Below are 19832 nucleotides of genomic sequence, written 5' to 3' on the forward strand. Positions count from 1 at the left end.
CGAATCATACATCAATGCACTGTACGAACATGTACACAAATGCATGGATCTCGCCATACCAAATAGAACCAAGATGCTTCTCCTTCAAAAAAAGGAAGCTAATCTGGTAGTCCCCTGCCATAAATAAACTCTACAACAGAAGGAGGAAACTGATGTGGAATAAGGTGAAGTCCCAAGACTGGAAAAACTCCCTTATCAGCCTCAACAAAAAGTTGAAATCCCTCATCAGATCCTCTAAAGCTAGCTATGAAACAGAATTGCAGCAGATAGTAAAGACAACCACAAGGCCTTCTATAGTTATGTAAAGAATCTCCACGGCTATACCCAGATTTGTTCGGAGCTACAGCACAGTGGTATCTCTTATACCGAGCCAACAGATATTGCCAATATACTGGCCGACAGATTCAGTGCCAACTTTACCCCTCTCTCCCCCAGCAAAGGACCAGTCACAATACCAGTAGATTGACAGGCACCCAGTATTACTGCTGCACAGGTTAAAACAGCACTGTCCAAGGCCAAGAATACAGCTTCTATGGGACCTGCCAATATCCTTGGCTGTGTTCTACATGAACTACAGAGTGAACTGGCACCACACCTGTGTGCCCTGTTCAGTCACAGCCTCACCCAAGACTTTGTCCCTACCAAATGGCACACTACTACAATCATCCATCTCCACAAAGAAGGAGTGACTATAGACCCTGGGAACTATCGCCCCATTAGCCTGACAAGTCTAATATGCAAAGCTATGGAATGCATCATCAGGGACCTAATAAACAAGGATATAGGGAATCTCCAAACTCTGGATCCCACACAGTTTGGTTTTGTGAAGGGTTGTTCATGCCTGCTCAACCTGGTCGACTTCTTTGAGTCGGTCACCAGAGCTGTGGATGATGGCAAGGTGGTTCATACAGCCTGCCTTGATCTGGCCAAAGCCTTTGATACCATTCCCCACTCAGGAATCCTAGAAAAACGCAGTAAGCTAGGCATCAACCCCTATATCACTAGGGGGTTGCACACTGGCTCACAGATAGAACCCACAGTGTGAAAGTAGCTGACAGCTGTCAGACGCCCGACCAGTCACGAGTGGAGTCCCTCAGGGTTCGGTCCTGGGTCCTCTCATATTTGGTATCTACTTCTCTGAAGTCCAGGACAATACGAAGGGACTCTGACTGACAAGGTTTGCAGATGACTGCAAGTTAGGACCTATTATTATCTCCCCAAGTGATGTTGACATCCTACAATAAGGCCTCACTGAGACCAACGACTGATGTCAGAACCATGGCTTTAAGCTCAATGCCAAAAAATGTGTCATCATCCCCTTTGGGAAAAACCCGGTTCCCATGAATTACCACATCGATGGTAGTCCACTGAACACAGAAGGCATTGTAAGAGATCTGGGAACACAGGTTGACAGGAACCTCTCTTTTGACTACCACATTGCCACTGTGGTCAGAAAGTTCTTCTATGTGGCACATCTCATTGCTCAGGTTTTTGCATCCAGGAGGAAAGAGGTCATTGTCTCTCTCTACTCTTCTCTCATTAGGCCAGTAATAGAGTACAATGCCCCATTTGCCTTGTACTGCACTAGACACCTGCAACAACTGGAGAGGCCACAAAACTACCTCACAAAGAGGATTCTAGACCGTAAACACTTGTCCTATATGGACAGACTCAAAAAGCTCTAACTATTCTCTGTCTCATATCGCCTACTTAGAGGCAATCTCTCCTTAATTTACAAAAGCCATGCCTGACCCACCTCTGTTAGAAATGCTACATCTAAAGAAATCCCAATCCCTCCGCACCACATGCTCCAGAGACCTCAAACTCATTATCACAATCAACAGATCAAGCTGGAGGGGCAGGTTCATAACCCACTGCCCATGCTATGGAATAGACTTGCCAAACATGTCAAACAGAGCACCTCACTGGCCCTCTTCAAAAGAAATCTTGAGTGGATGGGGAAATAGAAAATTCACCCCGGGGATCACTTCAGTAGCTCTACTCGACAGAGGCACTGGGAACTAAGGTCAGTTGGCATGATGGCAGGGTAATCCTATGGGCTAGGCTTGTAAAGGTTCCAGGGCCATTAGCCTAGTACACCCCTATGAACAGTAGATGCCCTTCCCTTCACTGCTGCTGTATTTGCTCCCACTCTTTTTTCTTTTTTCCTTCTGGATGCATATATTCCTCCTTTAGTGCTTAGACTGTTCTTCTTGGGGCTTTCTTTTTAGTTCTGAGGAAGGTACGTCTGTACTTCAACTTTATGCCCTACAACTTGAGTGGGGAGCACATGTGTGATGTATTACTAATCCTAAGGCTTTGGTGTACTGGCTGGTAGGGAATTCCCAGTGTAAGGAATACTGCAACAGTGAAGGGACGGACATCTACTGTTATGGTATGATTTTACATAACTGTACTTTTTGTATGTTAATCAGAGAGCTGTATCTAATCAGTTCCTGGTTTGGTGTGGATGTCTTCTATGTGTGCCATGTCAGCAAACCCTTGTGTGCCTGCATTATAAGTTGGATGTTAAAATTTCAAATTAGATCAGTTACTGTGGCATTCTGTAGCATTTCTGGTGGACAGACAAGATTTGACCTCCAGTTTTCGCTCCTTTTTCTCTGGCTGCTTCACTCGGTCTGTACCAAGTTCTTTACTTATTTTGGAATTCTTCCATCTCCGTTTCCCTTTTCTGAGTTCTTTGGTATCTTTTCTGATACGTCTGTTGCCTCATCACTGTTGTTTTTATTGATGTGTTACTCATACTCTCTAGTTTTGAGTTCATGCAGCCTGGAATGATGCACCTTTACACATATTCTACTATGCCTCACAAATCTATCTTGGCCAGTGACCACTTCAGGTCATTCTCAACCTGCAGAGTCCGCTATTTTGTAGAAGAAGTTGCTTCCATTTCAGAACTTTAATTTTTTTGTGCAGTTATTTCTGTTGTACTCTGACTTCTATGTGAACTTTTAACCTTGCTCAGCAAATAGTCTCCTTGATGCGTGTAATGTTGAAGTATGTTCTTCCACTAACTTGCTCATTGTAGTTTCCTGTATAGCAGGCAGCTTATCAGTCCGTGCATTAAGGATATTTGAGATCTGACCAAACACACCCTTATGTGGACAGTAGCCATAGATGTTCTGCTGCTGAGTATTTTTCACCACTAGATGGTAATCTATGACTGAAACAACTACTGACTGTTAGATGCATCAGTTTTTAATATCTTTTCAGCATCACTGTTCAGTTTACTGGTTATCATTCATTCCTTGTTTCCCATTTTCACACGGGGTCAGGGTGTCACATCAACATTAGTCAATGTGACCAAATCACTTACAGCCAGTGTTTACACTGCTGAGTTAGCTATCTTGTTGCCTAACTACGTTTCTTCACAAACTGTGTGTGTGCATGAAATATCAATCAGAGATACTCCAAAAAGATATTATTGTAAAAATCTCTGCATCGGAAGCTGACTGGTAAATAAAGTTGAATTGTACACTTCTATATCATCAGATAGTTCGCATCTGTTATTTTAAGTTTGTTCACTTTTTAGACAGCCTTTCACCCTGTCATAGGTACTGTGACATACAGAGCACATGGAGTAGATTCATACCCAGTAATGGTTGTCTCACCAATTTCTTTGTTCTCCCCAAACTTCCTCGTAATAATTGCCTTAATTTCTGCGGTGTGAAATATGCAGTGCCTGACTTATATTAATGCCTGTTACATTGCCTGATGCATTTTCTGTGAAAATATGTTTTTAGGTCCAATTTCACTGAGGCAAATGTAATTTACTTGCATACTGTTAATAGTAACTGTCTAACTTTTGCACATAAGCATGCTGTGTCTGACATCAAGAAACCCTAGTGACACTTCCAGAAGTCTCAATAGAATCAGACATATATGCTACCTATAAGGTATTGGCATGTTTTATGTTCAGGCTTGCATGGAAGGCAACATGTCTGCATTGATACCAGACTTGTATTTAGTGCAGGTAAAGAGGTATTAAGTGTGCTTCATATACTAATTATTCATATGCTGTAAAGTTCGTATTTCTGTAAATATGTCAACAGTGAAGCAATATGGAATTGCTTAGCTTCGCCTGAACGCATACACATAGATGACCTGAATGATGCTGACAGTGTATGTACTTTCAGTGGTTACTGTTTTATTGTAACTTGATTACAAAAAATGTAAAAAAAAAATGTTGATTGTTGTTTTTATTGTGACTTATAAAAATTTAACTTTAATTTCAAAAATGTAATGAGTGCTATCACTGTAAAGTTGAATTTGTGCTTAACACTTTGTCACTTAACACTTCAAATTTCTAGAACCGTTTTGAGTTAATGAACATTTTTTATTGAATAGTAAATATGCAATCTAATTTTGTCAGAAGTTTCAGGATTGAGCCCTGATGTTAGAGTGGAGCATTGCAGAAGTCCACATGAGGAAGTGAGCAAAAAGGCACTACATCTGGGATTACTTTATTACATTCATACATCTGATTATATCTTTGCCCAGATTTACTATAGCCTCCCATTGAAACTGCACTGTATCTGATGATCTCATCAAAATGATAGTATGGTTCGTAATGTTGATTTTTTGCTTTTCTTTTCTCAATACTGTCATATTTTATTAAAGTGTGCACACCTTCATTTGTGTTAAACCCTCTTGTGAAATATTCATTACAGTATATTTTGGTATCCCAGTAAACATTGCAACCGCTAGGGAATGTTTTCAGTTTTTTCAGCTCAATAAACCCTAGTATTCTAAATAGTATCCTCATTTTTACGGCTTTCATAGGGCTTACTTTATAACACACGGATGGGATTCTGTAGTCAGAAACTAACCAGTGAAAAAATGAACAAGCTGAGTTTTCAAAATTTGGATTTAATTCTCTTGAATGTCTAAGCTGTGAAGGCAACACCGCAAAAATATCCACAGTTCACAACCAAAACCGCAGCAAAAGTACATAGTTATTTCCATAAAGACAAATAATATGGAGACTGTATGATGAAGCTGATGCTACAATAAAAGTCTCCCAAACTAAATACTGATTTAAGTCCCAGTCAAAGGAAATGATTGCAGACTATTCCAGATATGTTTATTGGCGTTCAAAGAAGTGACATTGCTGTTGTCCTGTTAACTGGGCAGAATAATTTATATATGTTCAGCTGCTGATGGCTTTTACTGTCTTTGTACTGCAGGTGAAGGATGCTGTTATTTGTGCTCTGGATATTGGTTATCGCCACATTGATTGTGCTGTCGTCTATGGTAATGAGTCAGAGATCGGGGAGGCCTTCCTACAGAAAGTTGGACCTGATAAGGTAAAAAGAAAGCTCTGTGTAGTTTTTTTTCTTCCTTTGCCACTGTGTGGATCCCTTTTGGCAGGCAAGACTGAAACAACTGACCCTCATATTGTGAACATATATAATGAGCACTTGGACTGGTATTTCTTCCAGTTCAAGGCATTATTAAGGAGATAATGTACAACATCATACAGAGCCATTCTGGTGTGTATTTTTTAAAATAACAGTAGCTTGCATTTTTATTGACTTTGTCTTGTCATTGTTACTATATTTACATATAACTTTATCACAGTTTACTTTTTTTAGGAATACTCCTTTCTCTTGTGAATTTTTAGAATGTTTTTGATAAATTGTATTTTACAGATTATTTGTCAATACACAGTAAATAAAATGAAATATTGTTGGTCTGCTGACATAGTGGCAGGGTGTTAGCATGTCCCACTAGTGATCTGTTTTTGCCATATCTGACTTTGTGTGGGTGGGGGTGGGGGGGTCTTCTGTAGAATGTTTGCTGAGATATGTTCTACCATTATCTGCTTGATTTCTCTGTCTGTCTCGTGCCAGCACTCACATGGTATGTGAGAGTCATGCTAACATATACTGTGATGTCACATGTCAGACTAAGAGGGAGTACGTAATCCCTTTGCTTCTCATTTCTTTTTCTGCTTCTCCCATAGTTTGGATCACAGTCTTGAATTTCAGCATGAAAATATCTGCATTTAGTGCCTAAGAGCTACAAGCCTGACAGTGTTTCTACAGCTGCTAGATCAGACAGACTTGGGTCTGTAGTGCTTGGATGAGCAGTCCAACATTAAGCACTGCCATAACTGCAGATATTTCACAATGAATGGTACATGATGGAGGAGGAAGAAATTAGAGGCCTGCCTAAGTTCAATTGTGATATGATAGTCAAGAGTGTTTTGCAGTGGGATCTGAAGAAGTGTCTCTCTCATGATCACAGGCCAGTGCTAGAGCAGGAGACAAGACACCAGCCACACCTTCTTAAGCTGAGTCTACTTCTAAGCTGACTAGAATAGCCTTGTGAATCATCTTCTTGATTAGTGAAGGATCCAGCTTGCATCACTTATCAGCTGATAAATGAGGGCTTCTAAAAATGGCCACCTTGGTAATCAACTTTTTGGTGGCCCATTCCAATCTGTTTACACTTCCTTTTCTTCATTCAGATGTTAGGAGTATATCTGCTGTTAGTCTTTATTCAAGAAGCAGTTCCGCAGGTGTTGTATTGTGGTCTTCACTCTAGGCCTTCTCCCTCCCCAGTGTCCAGCAGTGCTCACTAGTCCAGGATGAGAGGGGTCTGTTGCATTCTTCTGCATTAGCTGGGCTGGAGGTGTAGCCACAGTCATCTGATATGTGTGTTAGTGTTTGTCACCTGCTTGATACTTTGTGAGACCTGTCCTCAGATTCTGGAGACCAACCTCAGAAAACAGATAATAAGAATGGTAGCATTTTGGTTAGTCAGAAGAAAAAGAAGAGTAGGATTTTAATAGAGGAAACACTTGGAGACCATTAGACAAGGTGTGATGGAAGAAGGTGTAGGGGAGAAAGACATAATTAGGACATGGGCTGTGGTTTTCAGAGGAAGAGTTGGGTAAGCAGGACTGTACAGGTGATGGTAGCCCACAATGGATAGTAGTAATCAGAGCTCAGTTGTCAAGATACGCCTCAACTGTTGCACTTTTAAGCTAAGATGGAAATAGGGGTGGGGTATCAAAGAAGAAGCAGAGGGAGGTAGGACAATAACAAGTAGACTGAAAAAATGGCACAAAATGTAGAAGAGGAGTAAACAAGGGTGACTTAGAGTGCAACTGGGTAGTGTTAGTATGCAGTGTAAGGAGCTTTGGTAAAATTGAAGTGGAGCTGTGTACAGTGATGCAGTATGGTATTACTGAAACATGAACCAGTGACTTGACTGGGTTGGGATATGGACAGTTTTCAGCACAAGTTGTTTATTAATAACAGAGCTTGGAGAAATGGAGCAGAATAGCAAGTTGTATATGGTAGAGCTTTAGATTTGAGGTGAGAAGAGAGAGGGAGGAGAAAGAAGGGGGGTTAGTGTGAGAGTTGGTCAGAATCCAGAGTAATTGCCATGTTAGTTAACTTAGAGGAAGATGATGCACATGGCCTGTTACAGGATATACACTCCCAGACACGTCTGAAATGATAGATGATAAAGAATTGAAATTGGAAGGTTGTACCTTTCTTACGAACAGACTAGGAAATTCGAAGTTCAGAATAGAGAGTGATTGGAAGTTAGTTTTGCACTGTGAGTGGCTCACCCATCTGGTACAGAATTATACCAGAAAGGTCAGAATTCTGGACAATGTCTATACCATGGTAAAAGGCCTTAGTAATGTCCAGATGAAAGCCTTGTTCCTTAGTAATGATCTCACTCTGTGATTTAGAATGAAGGGAAATAAGCATAATAAGGAATGTTTGGGGATGGATTATGCTGAACTGGATGGAAAGAGTTTTTTGAAATTTGTTTTACAGTCAGGGGTATCTTGTGTGGAGTTTGCATACTCTCTCTTTGTCATAATGAGTTTTTGCTGGGTAATGCTTCCCCTAAAGTTAGTGTCGTAGGTGAATGTGTGTGTGTGTGTGTGTGTGTGTGTGTGTGTGTGTGTGTGTGTGTGTGTGTGTGTGTGTGTGTGTGTGTGTGTGTGTGTGTGTCAGTCAATAGACTGACATACTGTCTAAGATTAGTGTATATGCAGTGCACCCAATGAGTGCCTAGATAGGCTTTGGTTGTTTCCATCCCTGAACTAGATAAAATAGGTTGACAGTGAATGACTGAAAGGTTGGGAGTGGGTCATAATGAGGTTAAGCTGTGGACAGGGATTTGAGAAGAAGTTAAAAAGGAGACAAATTATAGCTGCTTAAGAATGTGACATTGGTGAATAAGGCAAAAGATGCACATGCAAGATATAGAGTGGAAGAGAAAAGATGATGGAGATAAACAGGCAAGAAAGGAGATGTAAGAAGCAAAGGTACAAGTCAAAAGATAATTGGCAGAAGTGGCCAAGAAGGGATGCAAGGTTTTCCTAGATGTCTATCACAAATGAGGAACAGATATGGCCAAGCTAAGCAAAGATTGGAGGTCACAAATGACTTGGAGAAAGCAGACACTGAATAAATTCTTATTTTTCAAGAAGGAAAGCAGAGGGGAAGAGTACCATTCTGGGAGAGAGAGGTGGGATAGAGTGGAGAGTATTGGGCAAACATCAAGATAGAGTAAGGAAAATAAAAGGATATCTGGTTGCCTTAAAAGACAAAAATGAAGCACAAGGGACAGAAATGGGTGCATCTCAGGGTAGTGTGGAATGTGTCCAGCATGCTTGGCATTTACTCTGACAGGAATCTTCAGAAGATCACCTACTCAAGGTCTAATCATGTGTGGTAGCAGCAGACCAAATACTGGGATCTGATCCTGTGTGGTAGCTGAAGACAGAATTATGGGGATCTATCCTGTGTGCTAGCAGCAGACTGAATCTGGGGGTCTATCCTGTGTGGTAGCAGTAGACCAGATTAATCCTATGTGGTAGCAGCAGGCCAAATATATATTTTTTGCAGTAGCAGAAGACTAACTGCTGGGGTATAATCCTGTGTTGTAGCAGCAGACCGAGTACTGGGGTATAATCCAATGTGGTTGCAGCTGACCAAGTACTGGTATATTTCCTGTTTGGGACAGACTTTAAAATTAAAGATAATAGTACTGCTATTCTGTTCCTGGGTAGGGCATGTCTGGAGTACCGTGTTCGTTTCTGCAGACAATGTAAGAGATTGACAGTGAGCTGCTTGAGGAGTCTAGACAAAAAAACACCAGAAGGTAGCAGAAGATGTGACCAAAGATTAGAGAAGCCTGTAGACTTTTCACTGTAGACCAAAAGAAATGAAGGATACATGATGAATGAATAAAATCAAGTCATGGAAGTCCTGAGGGAGTCACATGAATGTAATCAAGTCATGGAAATTTGAAAGCGTTGCATTGAACAATCTTATGGTGGGAAGGAGAGGAATACAGGTAGCATATTAGATTGCAGGGACCAGCTACTCCCAGGTTATGTCAGTTTACCTTTTCGTAGAGAGGGTTGTGGACCCATGGTATGGCCTTCTGGAATAGTTGGTGGAATAGTTGGTGGAAAGGGGAATTCATGCAGGCATTCAGGAAGTTGTGATACATTTGGAGAAGGGAAGAAAGTAAGTGACTGAAAAACATATAATATCAAATGGACATTTAAAGGAAGATTATATAGGCTTATCTTCTCCTCCTGCCAGCAAACAATTGTAAAACAAGATAAGCTGATGTCAATGTTAGGCGCTGCACTAACCTCCCTTACTCCAGTGCCGTCTTTGCTCAGCACTTCCTTGAGCAACAAAGTACTTAATTAACAACTTGCTTGATCCATGATGTTCTGTGTATCTAGGGGCATTATCTGTGTTACTAAATAAGACAACACCCCCCCCAATCCCTGTAAGTCTCCCTTGTGATACGTAACCTTTACAGAAACTTTCTGGATCATGGAAGTTCTCCATTTATTAGTCTGTGGACACAAGAAGTCAGTCTCTCATGGATGGACTGTTCAAAGCCTGTTCAGTCTTTTTTTTTTTTCTTCTTTTAATATTTTATTTACCAGCAAATTTTCCTCTTTCAATCTTATTGGACTGTTTGTTCCCCTTAGGGTGAGAGGTGATCATGGGAAGCAGTCATCCTGACAATGAGTGGGGAATTTCTGCTTTAGGTAAAGTCTTTCCCTTATGGCTGAGATGTGCATCTGCTTGAGTAAAGATCTGTTACTGCTTCTCCTCCTAGTGCACCTCAGCACAGTTTTCCAGAAAGTTATTGAATTACTGCTGCAGGTTGGTAGAGTTAAGAGCCCATCATCTGTCTGAATGCTGCAATGCTGTATTATTACTTCACCATAGAGGACAGCATTGCTATTGACCTGACTGCCTCCCTCCCCCAGCATGGGCAAGCTCACAACAGCTACTAATTTCCACATTCTTACTTTGGTTTCTGCAGAGTCTGGACCACTGTTTAATCCTGGAACCAGCAATCCATTTTAACTAACTTTGAAGTTTTACAACCTTCGAGTAAGATCCATAATTTGAAATTTGGGGGGGGGGGGGCAATAATCTGAAGGGGTAAAATTTTATCTTCCAGTAGAAAAACAAGTGAGTTGTTCTGTCATTCATAGGTTCATAGATAGGTACTAGGCTATCGGCCCTGGGGCCTATATAAGCCTATCCAAAAAGGTTCCCTGGCTTTTGCCACCCAAGAAAATTATTTTCCTGTGCCCCTGTCAAGCAGGGCCACAGAAGTGATCCCTGGGGTGAATTTTCTATTTCCCATCCAGTTGTCAAGGTTTTTCTTAAAGAGGGCCAATGAGGAGCTTTGCTTGACATGAATGGGTAGTTTGTTCCAGAGTATGGGAAGTTTCTGGGACAGGAATCTATCCCTCCAGCATGTTCTGTTTATTGTGGTGACAAGATTTAGGTCCCTGGAGCGTGTGGTTCGGAGAGATTGGGATTTCTTTAAGTGTAACATGTCCAACAGCTCTGGGTTTTACATAGCTTTGTATGTTAGGCAGAGATCACCTCTGAGTAGGCGATATGCGATGGAGTAGAGCTGGAGTTTTTGAGATGGTCTGCGTATGGCATCTGTTTGAGGCCTATAATCCTCTTAGTGACGTATTTCTGTGGCCTTTCCAATTGTTGTAGGTGTCTTGTGAGATACATGCCAAACAGGGCATTGTACTCTATGATGGGTCTGATGATGGATGAGAGGAACAATGACCTCCTTTTTTCTAGAGGAGAACCCTTTTGTGATGAGGTGTGCCACGTAGAAGGATTTCTTGACTACTGTGACAATGTGGTTATCAAAGGAGAGACTACTGTCCACCTGTGTCCCAAGGTCTCTTACCACACTTTCAGTGTTTAGTGAGCTACCGCCTATGTGGTAGTTCATGGGTACAGAGTTTTTCCCAAAGGGGATGACAATGCAGTTCTTGGCATTGAGCTTGAGGCCATGACTTTGACACCAAGCATCTGTCTCTGAGGCCCTTTTGTAGAATGTCTACATCCATTAGGTGATTCCATTATGGCTCCCAGTTTGCAGTCATCTGCGAACTTTGTTAGCCAAAGACCTTCTGTAGTGGCCTGCACTTCAGAGAAGTAGATGCCGAACAAACAGCCCATCGCAGGTCTTGAACCCAGGACCCTGCACACCATAGCTTATGCAATTTACCAGCAAGCCACCCCATTCTATCAGTTTCATGCAAATGAATACTGGCCAGTCCTTTTTTTTTTTTCGGATTAAATGCTTTCAAGTTTAAGGTTTTGCATAAGGTGGGGAAGGGGATAATGATCTTTGCCTCGTTGATGCTTGCCTGTCTCACATATCTCTCACCCATTCAGACTCAAGTATTTCCTAATGGAACAGACAGTGAGAATGTTGAAAGCCTTTTTCTGAATCTTTGATCAGTTAAGAGAGGCCTATCACAGTTTTCTGTGGTGGTTTCCAAGTTGCTTACTGTAAATTATTTTTTTTTTTTCGGATGCTAACTCTAAGACCACTGGCAGCAGTATAAACATCTGTAGGATGGCAGGACTAAGGCTTTCATTCTCTTATGGATGAGCTGAAGCAAGCTGTTACTGATGCCTTTTCTGAAGAAAAGTCCTGTATGGGCAAGCTTTCTAGGACTACTTTGACAAGGCATCTGGTTCTGACCACACTTTTAGGTCTTTGTGTGGTCGTCCCCCCCCCCCCAGTCCCTACTCCTCCATTTCAGCCCATTTCTCCAGGAGGAAGATGCCCCTCATAGCATGAGAATGGACAATAATTTCTGGCAATCTTATCCACTACTCCACATTTTGGCCTAGTTACGTGGAGAGTGACTATGCCCTAACATCTGCAATTTTGACCAAGTTTTCCGTGGCTTGGTGAACCATCTTTAGGGACTTCTTTTTTGGTTGATGCTGTCATTGACAGACATGTCTTGGAAGTTGTTACTACTCCACCTTGAAGGAACACTGCCCGAGATCAAGCTGTCTGTGCAGAAATGTTGGATTACACAACAGACTGTCATCTTTTGAGGGGGCCATTGAAACTGTCCCTACTTCAGAATGAAGCTGTAGGTGTTAGTGTTCCCTCTCCTTGATTTTATAGGGACTGGGAGACATCCATCCAGTCCAGGACCTCTGCATCTTCAGTGAGCACTTGTGGTGTGTCATGATTCAAATGATAATGCTTCATAGAGGTGTACCATATGCATGGCAGCTGGATAGTGCTACTGAATTTGATGAATGCCTTGTGACTCAACATTAACTGGTGTTCATAGAGGAGGTTCCATCCTTTCACTGTGAGTGAGAATAACTTTCGGTATAGTGACTTTGCTATTTAGTCTCACTTTTGTGTTGATGGTTTTTATTAAGGTGTTTGGTTTGGAGGCAGAGGCCTTGCAGGAGGTAGTCCTCCATATGTTCCCTTAGTTGTCTGACTGCCTGTTGATATGCCTGTTGTGGCACCCTCACATGAGCATCCCTGTTTTTGAAGTTCCTGGGGTCTTCGTACACTGGGTAAAGTCCTTTCTGGAGACACTTTATCCTCATCCATTCTTGCCCGCAGAAAGGTTCCTTAAAGTGAAGTCTCATGTATCCTTTTCGGGATGTAGCAGAGGGTCTAAACTGGATCATTATGCCATTGTTTGGGCTTAATCACATTCATGATGTTCTTGTTTTAATTTGTATACTTGTGGGTATTGGTGTTGAAGTTACTAGTAAGGTGTTATTGGCTGCAGGGTCATCACTTGTGTACCTTGTTCTGGTACTAGACCCTATGTCACAAATGTTTGGATGGTGAATTATCTCCTCTAATCTCAATGTGTATGTCTTCCCTTCCTGAAGTAGAACTCATTAAAAGTTCCACAGTCTGATGCTTCATTAGTGGACTGATGAGCCTATCTCAGCTCCTGCATTGTCCAGGAGATTTGGACCCAAACTGGGGGGAGGGAGTGTTCTACATTAAGTACCTGAAGCTACAGGCTGTGTTTTTTTGTTTTGAGAGCTCCAGAGAGGTAGTTGAGAGTTGGTTCTCTTTAGAGCATTTCATGAAACCAGTTCTTGTTGAGATTCATAAATTAACAGGCAGTGTTTCTGTCTTTACGCATGTGCGTCTGGCAGTGAGCCTAGACACTGGGCATCCCACTTAAGCAGTTCACATAACAGGAGAGGGGAATATGCTGTCAGACTTTATAAGCAATAACTTCAGGTCTCTTCTGAAGAGCAGGATTCAGGAATCTGTTTTGCTGAACATATTTTCTTTGTGGAGCACTCCAGAAATTGATATTCCCCATATTTGAGAATTTGTTCCTCACCACTGGTCTCGTTGGTTTGTAGAAAAATATCTTTGGACAGAATTGCAGAATGACATTTACATAGTTCATGAGATGAGGAGTTATGGATGAAGAATGAAAATATTTTGTGAGAAAATGTTAAGAAATGGCAGTGTTACTAGAAACATTAACAGTGTATTGGAAATGCTGAAACTTCCATTTATTTCTACTGGTAAATATTAACATTTTCACAGCAGATTTTCCACATTTGTTCTTTGAGGCCTCACATAGTGAACTATACATATCAATTTGCAATTGTGTTTGGAAAAAAATACAGTCACAATTTATAAAACATTTGCAGGGATAATTATACAGTGACAGTTTCATAGTTCCTGAGAATAGAGACTTAGCGATGGTATGTTGAAAATGTGGTATGAAATTGCAAATATGTAGTGATGTTTTCAATGCTTTAGTACTCTGTACTAAAAATGTAAAGTATTTTAGCTTACAAACATAAAAAAACCAAAGACTTTGTAGAAACTAAAACAACAGATGTAAATCATAAAAAGTCTAGTAAAACAAAAGGTCATGTTCTTAGTATAACAATTCTGACAAAGATGGGTGTTACAGCGAAATACCAGGCCTTCCAGAGGTGAGGTGCCCTGCTAACTGCTCCATCAGACCTTATAAACACCCCTGGGTTGTCCATTATTTCCTTGCAACACTCACCCTGTCAGGCCGCACTGATTACATATAGGAGTTTGTATTACTAGAAGAATAACATTTGCAGTAGTGCTTCCCCATCCACAGCAACTCTGACTGTATAGTGTGTCCATTTGTCTGGGCATATAAATATGTGCTGTCCTGCTCATACACTCATACTGTTTCAATACCAAGTATTCTGTTAAAATGGCTTGTCCTGTGGGATACCACATATGGATAGACCTGGCATTCTAGCTTTCAAATGTCACTTGGTTACTCTCCATAGTTGCTCTTGAAGCACATTTTTGTAGGATTTTGTCTCCTTTGTGGATTTTATTCACAGTAGCATTGTATTTATAGAGTTTTTGTTTGAGCACTACAATGAAGTTGCAGACCAGTCCAACAGATGGTGTAAAAATATCATGCCTTGGTTTTGAACGGTCAGTCACCACATTAGCTGGCGAGTTGGATTTATTTTCTTAATTCTGCAGTCTAAAATTTTACAGAAAATGATTTAAATGGCAGTTTGATACAAAGATTTAAGACTGTCCTGCTATACCTAGACCCTGCAGCAGTTCTGGGTTTGATTTCCACAACCTCCATTTGCATGCTGTATGACTCTGCTTGTCTGTTAATCTAGACCTTTCTCTTTGGTTGCTCCTGAAAAGGGGCTGTGTGTCCAGTGGGCTTACTTGGGTAATATTTGTTTTGGTAAATTAGATAAGGAAGTTGTTTTTCTCATTCATTTACATTATATTTTTTTGAAAAATTGAACTACCATGGTAGGGCTAGCCACCCAATGGTGTAAACCTTGGCTCAAGATGATTGTCATTGTTGAAAGTGACACCCCGACCCCATGTACAAAACAGGAAAAAGGGGTTGAGGGTAGATAGATGGATGTTAATTATGCAGTATTTTCTACTTTTTACAATGTTTACCTTATCAGATGCAATAGCTGATTCAAAGTAATTGACAGTTTTGCCAGAGCTGGGTAGCTGAATTTGTGTACACCCTCCAGACTGCACTACTGTCAGTGACAAAATGAATGTATTTTTTCTGCATGGAAGACTTCTGCGTAATCAGCAAAGGTACATTGGCAGGATGTTTGTACATAGGTACAACCCATCTACATTGACCACCACCACCGTCCAGTATTTAAGGAGCTAACCACTGCTTATACGGTGCACAGCACATCACTGTTAATGCCCAGGAAAAAGGGGTGGGCCAGTTGCTTCCTTGCAGTGCTGTAGGGATTTCAGACAAGACTCACCATTATTTCTCAGACAAAAAGGAAAGATCTCCCTACCTGTGTAGACACAAACAAAGCCTGAAGTTGAGGTGCTATATTGTATACAGCTGTATTGGGGTGAATTTTGCAGGAAACTGAATATGAGTAAGCCACTGCACTGTATAAGTAGGCTGAGTTATTAATTTCACAATTGATTGAAAGCTCATTACCTCAGTTTCTAGTTGACATGCTCAGTTGCTTCTGCAATACTGCTTACTTGTAGTTGACCCTCACAAAAATGGGTTAGTATCAGGGCATAGTCATTATTCCCGTTGACCAGCTGTTGCAAACTTTCACAAAACATGTTTTATACTTAGTGGTGCACTATTGTTTTTCTAATCATTGCAGAAATTAGACTGCATATATTGTCAAAAGTTCACAAGCAATTACAAATGCAATTGATATAACATGTTTGTGCAAAACATACTTAGAAGTAGCACTGCTCATCTAGCGACTACTTTTTTTTTTTTTAATTAATGTCACTCCCCTTTGATCCTGCACAGCTCCAGGTTGATTCCTCATGGGTGTGATTACTTACTTGACTCTATTCCCCAGTTGCTCCTTAACAGATATCCCATACACAACTCTTCACTCAGCATGCCTTCTGTCTCCTTGGGAAGTCCACCTCTGTGGCAGCTCTCCACTAGGCCAGGAAAGCAATGAATTTGATGGGAGTAGCAAGCGCAGAGGCTGGAAACAGTCACTCTTTATGGCAGCCAGTCAGTTTCCTTAGCTGTGGAGATTTTTGGTGCAGTGACATCAGGAGGTCATGAATGCTGCCTTTATTAACACTGAGAACTCCTAAGAAGCTCCAGGCCTCCACCAGAGGATATCTAAGATCCAGTTTTCCCTCCCCCCAGGACAGGAGAGCTTGTTTGTCATCCACTATCTCCTTTCTCCTCTCCCATCCTACTAGCAACCAGACTCTGTTCCTAAGTCTCTGTTCCCAGTTGTGAAGTTGGAAGCTTGTTTCTGTGCCATCGGATTGGTAGTGACAAATGATTTTACAGCTGTAGGGTGCAAGGTTATTTTAACTGTGGAAGGATGTAGGAGGATGTAACTTGAGGCTGTTTGTATGATTTTATATATCTTGCTGGCAGTCTAGCTCACACACACATGCCACCAGGGTGTTATTTTGTAGGGGTGGGGTTAAGGACCATCAGACAACATTCTGGAAATGTAGCATGGCTTGCTTGATAAGCCTAAAATTGCCAGTATACAGGCCACTGTGTTATGTATGGAACTGTGCAACTGTGTTGAGCTATAACACTGTGCTTTAACTGAGTACATAAACCTGCAGTAGACAGCAGTATATCCACACTGTAGCACCTGAACTCTTGTTTCCAGACCTGTCTTTCATCTTTCAGTACATGTGTAGCAAACACTGCATCCATGAGATAACACTGCATTTTTTTCAGGGATGGATATACTTTCGGGTCTATATTATATCCTCGAACGCTTAAAAAAGCAAACGCTGATTGATCAAACTTATTTTCGCAAAACTGCAAAATATCGAAGCAGCAGAAACTCGAATTTTTTCCTAGGGAAAGAATTGTGTTGCCCCTTTCTGTTGCTTCGGTATTTTCAGTGTTATGGTGGAAAGTTACTGGTCGGATTCAGGTAAGTGTGTGATTGTGTGGATGTGAGTGTTAGGGTGATTTAGGTGAGTTAGGGTTAGGGCTCGGGTTAGGTGTGTGTGCGATTGAGTGGACATGAGGGTTAGGGCGGATTTAAGTGAGGTAGGGTTAGGGAGCGGGTGAGATGAGTGTGCGATAGTGACGGACCTTAGGGTTAGGGTTTGGGTTGAGGTAAGTGGGTAGTTAGTGGTGTGGGAATAGTTTAGTGTAGGGTTAGGTATCAGATTTTAGGTGTATGTGTGTGGATTTCTGTTTGTTTGGTGTGCTTGTGTTGTGCGTATGTGTTTTGGATCAGCGATTTTTTTTCCTGGGAAAAAAATCGCTGATCTGACAGTTCGAGATTGTAAGCTTTCGCTTAAATTAGGTCGATCAATCAGCGTTCGCTTTTTTAAGCGTTCGATGATATAATGTAGACCCATACTTTCAGTGTGAGATTGCTGGTATGTACCTGTATGTGCATTACATTATGAGGTGGCTAGTTAGACACTTTATGTGATGTCCTTGTTTGTGAACTGTGTCCAGCAATTTTAAATCAGGCTTAGTGGTTCATTACCATACATGTTATGGAGCCTGGTCTGCAATAACATTTCTCTGTCATGGCTGTTATCAATCTATTTCCATTAATTGCATTGGATCATTTTAAATGTCTTTTGGGGAAGTGACCCTGTGCAGTGCATGCCATGTCTGCCAATATCAGTCACTGATTTAAGGAAAAGACATTATCATTACACTGTACAAAGCCACATCTCAAGTCTTGTGTGCAATTGTCGGGAATTTATTAGAGAAAGGAAAGTTGAGTAGTAGAGGGAACCTCAGAAGAAGTTAACAAACTTTACCAGAGACCAAAGAGTTAGAATATGAAGTCATGTTTGGTGGCCTTGAAACCTCTACCAGGCAGACACAGCACAAATTTATAAAGTCATATAGAAGTGTGAGGTCTACCTTACCATAAAGGTATTTGATGAGAGGATGGAGCATGAGTGTTAGAATAAAAAGAAAGAGTTTATTTATTTGAGTTTAACAAGTAAGTTGACTGGTTGGTAGACCCTTTTAAGGTATGACAGAGGCATAGTCGATGGTTACAAGTAATACAAGTAAGCAGGTGTACATAGGGTAGGTATAAGACATAGGAAAGCAAATGTGCAACTTATGCAACAGTCAGAACATGAGTGTAGCAATGGTAATTTGCATATGTGGAAACATTTACAATTAATAATCAGTATTCAGTTTATATGCATATATATATATATATATATATATATATATATGTATATATACATACACACACACATACACACACACATATATAAGGATTTAAGACATGAGTGCAAAATTACCCCTCATCTGTAAAACATGAGCGTTTGGTGGTATTAAACAGGTGCTGTTTTAAATTGTTTCCAGTGAAGTCAGAGTGTTGGATTACTTAATTTCAGCTAACACTTGATTCCAGGTGGCTAGCTCTAGCTACTAAATGTTCTTTATGCTGTGCACGTTTTAAATTGTGATCTTATAAGCATTATTCCTTAATCTTTACTGTCTCTTTATAGTTGCTCTATTTTATGTGTAATCTTGCCCAGCGGAAAGGACAGTGGCCCATTGGAAGTAGTTTATAGGTTTGTGAGCAAAGGAGGACTCTTGCTGTTTCAGTCACTGGTAGGCAGTTTATTTTCTGCAAAAGTTGGCAGTGGTGTCTCTGTGCTTAGGCTAGCAGTGCAAAGCACTTGATTTTATTAATAGTGGTTTGCATTTTACGAGTATATGCATGGAGTCTATATCACTTTGTCGAAGGTTCATTACTGTGATCCTTCATTCATCAAACCAAATACAGCGAACACTCGCATCAACAAATGACTTACCCAGGGAAAGGAACAAGTTGGCCATCATCAGAAATTTGCCCCTTTTCCCCACTGTAGTGTGATCTCGTAGTTGATATGGGGGTGGGGTGGGGGCACAGTCCCCCCCAATCCGGGTGGGGTTGAAATACTGTACTTTGTGTGACATTTGGAATTCTGGGCAAGATGTTCCTTTCCCTGGGTAAGTCATTCATTATAGTGAACATTCACTGTATTTGGTTCAGTGGAGGAAGGTTCATAATAACTGACCTTCGACAAAGTGTTATAGACCCTTTGCATGAGTGGAAAGCTAATAGGAGTAGTCTATATTCTACTTTTAGGATCAGCCCATTGTTGACTATAGCTGTTTGTGGTGTAGGGGTAAGGAGATGTGATATCTTACAGCATAGTTTCAACTGGTATGAGGTGATGTGTAATGTGTAAGATGATCATTTGAACATGTACTGCAATCATGAATTTACTTATACAACTGTACTGTTTCATAGGGGATATTGTTTCTCTGAGAGGGGCTTGACACCATTCCTGAGTTTCATTCCAGTTAACTGCATTTGGAAGTGGTCTGGAAGAGATTCTTTTCACTCCTCCCAGTGGTGTCAGGTATTCAAGGAAATGTTGGTGGAAGGACATTATCAAAATTAGATACTTCAAGGGGGGGCTTCCAAGATGGCTGGACATTGAGTAGCAACTTAATT

General features: G+C 41.0%; 1 protein-coding gene across 2 annotated transcripts in view; it reads left to right on the forward strand.

Moving 5' to 3' along the window:
• Nucleotides 1-19832, forward strand: part of AKR1A1 (aldo-keto reductase family 1 member A1) — a 539772-nt gene that overhangs the window by 231273 nt on the left and 288667 nt on the right. For both annotated transcript variants that reach the window (XM_044085914.1, XM_044085915.1), the window contains exon 3: nucleotides 5208-5327. In XM_044085914.1, coding sequence (XP_043941849.1) covers nucleotides 5208-5327 — 120 coding nt within the window. The remainder of the gene's footprint in view (nucleotides 1-5207; nucleotides 5328-19832) is intronic.

The sequence above is a fragment of the Protopterus annectens genome, chromosome 10.part0 (assembly GCF_019279795.1).
Source record: "Protopterus annectens isolate FY-2018-M chromosome 10.part0, PAN1.0, whole genome shotgun sequence".
In the NCBI taxonomy this organism is placed as follows: Eukaryota; Metazoa; Chordata; order Ceratodontiformes; family Protopteridae; genus Protopterus; species Protopterus annectens.